The sequence below is a fragment of the Vigna angularis genome, chromosome 3 (genome assembly GCF_016808095.1).
Source record: "Vigna angularis cultivar LongXiaoDou No.4 chromosome 3, ASM1680809v1, whole genome shotgun sequence".
In the NCBI taxonomy this organism is placed as follows: domain Eukaryota; kingdom Viridiplantae; phylum Streptophyta; class Magnoliopsida; order Fabales; family Fabaceae; genus Vigna; species Vigna angularis.
In genome coordinates, this window is record NC_068972.1 from 41631717 (window position 1) to 41639306 (window position 7590).

Here is a 7590-nt window from a genome sequence, read left to right on the forward strand (position 1 = left end):
AACGAGCGCTAAAGATCAGTCGTACACCAAGACCGAACGCTGGAACACAGAGGACGAAAGCTGGATGATAACCGAACGGTTGAAGCGGAGGACGAACGGGAACGTGCTGAAGGCTGACGGTTGAGGACGAACGGTCACAGCAACAGTGGCAAAAACCGAACGCTCCCAAAGAAGGACGAACGCTTCATCTTATTTTTTTTTACTTTTTTTTTTTTTTTTTTTTAATAATTTTTATTATATACTTTTTTTTTCTTTTTATATACACACATTTTTTTTTTTAATTTTTCCTTTTATGAGGATAAAACAATAAAACAAAATATTTAGTCAATCCGGACGAAATTGAGTGTTGACAGTAAATATTTACACTCTACCCTTATTTAATATACATTTTGTCTCAAGAATGCCTATATTTTTTAAATTATCTTCATTTAAAAAGTGAATGAATTTAAAGTAAATTACGAAGTTTTGCATTTTATTTTTCTTTCCGCTTCTCCACTTAAGTTAAAATATAGGAATATATTTCATAATATGAAATCTTGAAACATTATACAAACACTGTTGGGCACATAAAGCGAGATCAAAATAATGTAATTTGGTTTTCTTTCTAACATCCCAAATATACAGTAGAAATATATGTAAAGAGATCACCAATTTATAATATTAGAAAGCAGTTAAGAGATGTACTTAAACTATTATAAGATTACAGTCTTCTAGAATTTACTAAGAAACTAAAACTTCAAGCACTAGAGTATTCTAAAATATGTCCAGAATTTGAAACTTAAAACATAACAAGGTTCTTCAAAATGACATAAGAGAATTAAGAATTCCTAGTGAGTCTAAGCTGCAGCATCATCTTCATTTCTCTCCAATGTTGCCTCCAAAGAAACCTCATTTTCCTTTGCTCACATCCAAGTAGATGATCATTGCAAAAGAAAACACATACAACAAACACACAAACAAGCAAGGGTAAGCTAATTATATAAAAACATGCATCATATCAAGCACATAAAATATAAGAGTTAACTTAAATCAAAGCAGTTTAAGGCATACATCTTAGCATGTTATCTTCTAGACTTGACTCGTCCGGACTTTAGAATGATAGTCGAGCTATGACGGGTCCTGCACTCGTGGTGACTTATGAAACTTGGGTTCCACACCCTGCCACACTCACGAGATTAGCCTGTTCTGGGCCTTGAGGCATACTGGAAGCCCCCAAGACTAAGACCTCCTACTACTCCTCACCACATGGATTAATCCCTCTACTTGAATATGATTAGCCATTGGAGTTTCAGAATGACCCCCAAGACTGAGCTCCTACTTTAATTCTAAAACACTAAGGATCTCACCAAGAGATCCTACACATATGGAACTTGATTTACAACTTGGATCATACTTTCATCACTTTGTAATCATATACTTTCTGCCACAATCAACATATACACAATCTCAACAATATACATTACTCACCACTCACAAATTATAAAAATAACATCTCCACAATTGAATATAAGTTAATCAATACCAAGAACCAAACAACTCCAACTAACCCATAACAGCTCATAAAATACATCAATTTATACATACCTACAAGTAATATAATTATCGATTAACACTCACATTTCAATATAAAAAACAATTATCCTTACTTTATTATATATATATATATATATATATATATATACATATGATACATACAGTCTCTTGTAAATATACATATTTATATTATATTAGAAGCATATCAAACTCTCTTTTCAGGCACCTCTTTTGCTACAATCAAGGCTACTCTGGATTCTAAACTAATCATAACTAACTGCCCACCCTGTAAATCACAAAGTGCAGAATGGATACTGGAGCTATTGTTTGGAAATACCAACGCACCATTCAACTAATATATATGTATGTACATATGTACATATATGTATGTACATATGTACATACATATGTATGTACATATGTACATACATATGTATATATATATATATATATATATATATATATATATATATATATATATTATAATTGATTAGAAACTAATACATGATAACTTAACTAACACATGATAACTTTATGCATCTACAATCAACTTGTTTTATTTTATTTTCATCCTAGTAGAGATCTTTCTTTATCCCAATTGGTCACCGGAGAGGACCCAAATGTCTGAACGCATCAAACTCACCTTCAAGGCCAGAACATATGACTAGTCACAACTGACTAGACCAGGCCAAGGCTGCTCTATGATCAGGGATGTGCCAACTCAGGTTTTTAAGGTTCCTCTATCCTACCAACAAAGAAAGACTCTTAACAATTAACAATTAATTTATTTAAATTATCTACCATGTTCTCTTATGCTCTAAATCTGAAATGCCTAATTTTAATATTTTTACTTCCTCTCACAACAATCTCAAATAATACATGTACATCTATTTAATAACCATATACATGTTATTATAAAACCCTTACTCCAGATCTTCCAACAAGATTAATTTCAGCCAACAAACTCATTCAAAACAGATTAAATCCATCACATCACATGCACAATTTCACAGTTTGAGTTATAACATCCAATACAATAAAAGTCATAAAACAGTTTCACAAGAGCACACCAGTTCAACATTCATATGCATATATTTTTTATAAAATAAATTAATACAAAAATAATTAGCTCCCCTTACTTGGAAAGCTTAACAGTACCACTCCTAGGAACGCTCTAGCAGTACCTCCTCACAGAGGCGAGTTTGACAGCACCTGTAAGCCACAAAAAGTTGGTGCAGAGCACATTTCTTAGAGTTGGAAGGGACACAGAAACTAAAGGAAAAGCTATTAGTAACAGGCAACCAGCAAGTTGCATGACTTAGGTTCAAAAATGGTTGAAGAATTGTAAAAAAATATTGTTGGAAAAGATATTTTTCTATTTAAAAATCATAATTTTCCTTCTGAACTTGACGTGGTTTACGTATGTTCAATGATTTCCAACCTAATGATCGCCGTAAATAGAGGGGATGCACTCCTACCATAAAATGGGTCGAAAATTTAAGCTAATTTTATTAAGATCGGTTGAACTAATACATTAATTTTATTTATACATATGTATTTGAAAAATATTTAATTATTTTTAAATTTCTAACTGATTAATTTTTTTAATATGATAAGTTAAAATTATTGTTAATTTTACTTATTTAATTATTTTATAGCAATTAATAATTAAAATTTAATTTATAAATATTAATGATTTAAGTTATACTATATTATATATATATATATATATATATACATATATATATAAACTATTTTTTAATATTAGAAAAGTGTGATGTTTTATTTAAAGATGTATTAGAAATGAATATTAGAATACAAAATATGTAATAAGAAATTCAAAGTTTTTTATATTTTTTTAAAAAATTATTCATTGTGTTGATAAATTAATTAATTTATTTTTTATTAGTAAATAGATATATTTTGTTTATGTTATTGAAGTGTAATTTTTGTTATGAATGTGTGTGGTTTTTCTATGTTTTGTATTATTAATTTTATTTTAAAAAGTTTTCATTGATGAATTTTGGAGTGTGAGTTAAGAGGTCAAAGTTATAGTAAATTTTAAGGTGAATTTGTTTGTAAAGTGAAAAAGTCTAGTTAAATGATTAATACGTGAATAAAAGTTACAAAATTTAAATTTAGTTTAAAACAATAGTAAAATATATTACAAAATATAGTTTTTAATTAATAAAAAGTAAGTTTTTTATATAAAAAATTCATATTAACATAATTATTTTTGTGATTAGTATTTATTTTCTCTTAAGAAAATACTCCACCTGACACGTTACTTCCTCTCCCCACCAAAATATCCAACACTTTGTTTCATTAATTTATTACAAACATGAATATTATAAATGAGAACTTCTATTGTAATTCTTAATCTCTTTTTGTCCTCCAAAAAGAAGAATATAATTAAAAATAGAGTATTGGAAACATGGTTTGAGAATAGCCAACGGTATCACCTTTAATATAACACCATATGATTGAATTTTCCACACTAGCCACTTGCTTAGGTAAAAAGACTATTGTGATTGACTCTAGAATAATAATATTTTCTCCTTTCATATCAACTATATATATTGTTGGTAATTTAGATAACATATTTATAGCGATTAAAATTGTTTAATATTAAACAATCAAGCAAGAATTAAAAAAGACTATATTTAGAAATTTCTATGGAGAAAAAATTAAAATGGATTTAAGCGTTTATTTATCCAAGTGTGAAGTAGGTATAGGTGTTGACTCTTAAATTCCATTGCCTATATAAGCTAAAAGCCGTGTGTTCCAAAACTAATCCAAAACAGAGCAACTCTGTTTCCTTCGTATCCCTTCTTCAATGGATTCTTCTTCCATTCTCTATTCATCAAACTCTTCAGAATCTTCAGTGGGATCCCCTCATCACCATCTCCCTTTCAACGAAAATGATCCCGAAGAGATGCTTCTCTATGGCATGATCACATCATATCAAGAGCAAAACAACTCATGCAAACTCATCATCAAAGAAAAAGAGGTGAATTCACAACAACACAAAAGTAGTAGTGGTAATAGCAATGGTAAGAGTTTTCGAGGTGTGCGAAGACGACCATGGGGAAAGTTCGCGGCAGAGATAAGAGATTCTACTCGACATGGCATAAGGGTATGGCTTGGAACATTCGACAACGCCGAGGCTGCAGCGTTGGCGTATGACCAAGCTGCCTTTGTCATGCGAGGTTCTGCCGCGGTACTCAACTTTTCTGTGGAGAAAGTAAAGGAGTCATTGAGAGATATGGATTGCTCATTCTCTCAACTTGAAGGTTGTTCTCCCGTTGTAGCCTTGAAGAGGAGACATTCATTGAGACGCAAAATGACTACAAAGAAAAAAAAGGAAGAGACACAAGAGAGTGATAGTGTTAGGTTAGAAAACGTGGTTGTGTTGGAAGACTTGGGAAAAGAGTATTTAGAACAATTGTTAATGATGTCTTCTAGTGATGCTAGATGTACATGGTGAATCATAGGAACCATTGTTTTTAATCTTTGATAAACAAATTAGCTCCAGCTATATTGTTATTATTGTTTACTTTATTAATCTTGTTTAATTATATTTCCTATGTTTTTCTAGTGCTTAGATCATTAGTAAACCCTAATTCTTAAATATTTATCCAAGTTTTGCTTAGTTCAACTTACTCCCGTTTTTTCATGTTTGTTTTGTTTAATGTTTAGTTATATTTCCTATGTTTTTTGTTTTCATTATTTATTTCTTGTGAAACCCTAAGTCTTACAGATATTTCTACAAGTTATGTCCTTTCAACTGACTTTTCTATGTTATTGATTTTGTTTGCTATTTTAGAATGATCAAATCACATTGTTTCAGTTGAACTTTTTGTTTTTGTTTTTATTTTAAGTTCAAAATACGTAATATTTGGGACCTTTTTCTTTTTAGCTGGCATGTTAATATACATGAAAGGAACATAACACTCGTCTCTTTTTGGATAAATATGTGTATAAATAATTTCAACTAATTTTCTTCTTGTTTTTGATAAAACTATATATTGCATGGTTCCATAAGAGATTCATGTGAATTTAATACAAATGAGTTTCTTGATTTGTTTTCTTCATTTTCTTGTGGCAAGTGTGAATTATTTTAAACGTTTACTGTTGGATGTAAGACTTTTATTAGGTATACGATAGGAATATGCTCGGGGATAAATTTTTAAAGAAAGAAAACAAAGTAATATAATAAATATTCTTCAAACAATTTAATGGTTTTTATAGTAAAAGTGAAAAATAAAAAAAATTAATATAAGTTTATAATGTTTTGATGTTTTTATTTCTATAACGTTATATAATTTCTCGTAATTTAAAAAATAAAATATTTCTTTTTTTTTCATTTAAAAATATTGTTTTAAACATACCCAAGAGTATATTCTCTTCTTGACAACCAAAGATTCATTCCTTCCATAGAAAATTTCGATACTTGGTTGTCCTTTTTGTGGGGCTTTTAATTTACTGTTATTAAATTCAAAGGAAATAAAAAACAATAGTTTGAGTATTAAATTCATGAAAATTATCAAAAGGAAAGCTTGTCCTTCATACATTAAATATAAATGTTGCATCTTTAAAAATTATAATTTGGAACATTAAAAGAAATAATAAACAGTAGAATTTAAACATCCATCAAGTAAGAGTTTACTTTTCTAAGCATTTGAGTCAATTTGTAAGACCAAGGTTTGCACACGTGTAAGCACACACGAGGGTTTCTTATGCCTATTGTCTTGAAGGGTGAAAAATTTTCATATTATGACAAATTTTGAGATTTATGAAGCAAGACAAGAAAGAATAGTGTTTTTATGTGATAGTTTTATGACGATAACGATCGTAAAAAGTGATGACAACATTTCCAACAATTATTTCATCGATGATGCATGGTTTAGGGTCCCATGTTGATTTATAATTTTTATTTTTATTTTTATTTTTATTTGAAATGGTTCCTTTTCATGACAAGTATATATGTTCCAAAGAAGTGGCATACCTATCTTGCCATGGTAGGAGGCTAGGTTTCCCTCGTCACCTTATATAACTAATAACTAATTGCTTACAAAAACCAAAGACTCAGATGAACATAGTTGATTAACAAGTCAATAGTCATAATAATTAGTGTTATTTTCATATTAATTCAAAAAAATCAATGAGACTTATACATTTGTATATTATGTAATATCTTTTATATATTATATCATGTTTTTAATTAATGTGAGTTTTTTTAATAGTAAATGACATAATAATTCTAACAAAATAGATTATGATAAGTTTTGAATGATTATAATTTCATAAAATTGAATTATATGATAATGTTTACATCTTATTTATAAATTATAATTTAATTATGTTTCTAATCGATTTGAAATTTTCAAATTGGATTTTTAAGTGAAATTTCAAGTTTTATAGATAAAATAAAGATAAAAAAAATGAGAAATATATTAAAAGTAACTCTTGGTATTTATAAACAAGGGAAGATAAATGGAGAAAAATTGAAATTATTTTTTCAAATTAAAATTAATTTATTGTGAACAATTGTTTAAAAGGATTAACTATATTTGTAGTCTCTAAACTTGAATAAGAAATTAAAATTTGTCTTTGCTTTCAAACCTTAAAAATGAATGGATATAGTTATCTTAATCTAATATTTTTTTTTGTTTTACATGTTAAATGATGTTTTAGACTAACATTTGAATTGAAATGTGTTAAATTGTGTAAACAATTTAAATGTGAGTCTAAAAAGTTGTTTGACACGTTAAAACTAAGGATGATAATAGGTCGGGTCAGATTAAACATAAATAGAGTCTACTCACTATCCGACTTGCAACAAAAAAATTTATCTGTCATTTATTCGCTAGCCGTGCGGATATCTATTTCAAAAATACCTGCGGATACTTATGGATATCCGCAAATATTTAAAAAAATTTAAAATTTAAATTTAAATAAAATTACAAATATATATATATATATATATAATATAAATTAAATTAACTTGATAAATATAAATTAATTTTAATTTAATATAACTTAATAAAATATAAA

The 7590-nt window shown here is 28.1% G+C and overlaps 1 protein-coding gene across 1 annotated transcript; it reads left to right on the forward strand.

Annotated features, from left to right (window-relative positions):
- The first annotated feature begins 4347 nt into the window (after nt 1-4347).
- LOC108324376 (ethylene-responsive transcription factor 1B) lies at nt 4348-5020 on the forward strand. The gene has a single exon (XM_017557322.2). It carries the CDS (start codon nt 4370-4372, stop codon nt 5018-5020), a length of 651 nt encoding a protein of 216 aa, XP_017412811.1. The 5' UTR covers nt 4348-4369.
- The last annotated feature ends 2570 nt before the right edge of the window (nt 5021-7590 follow it).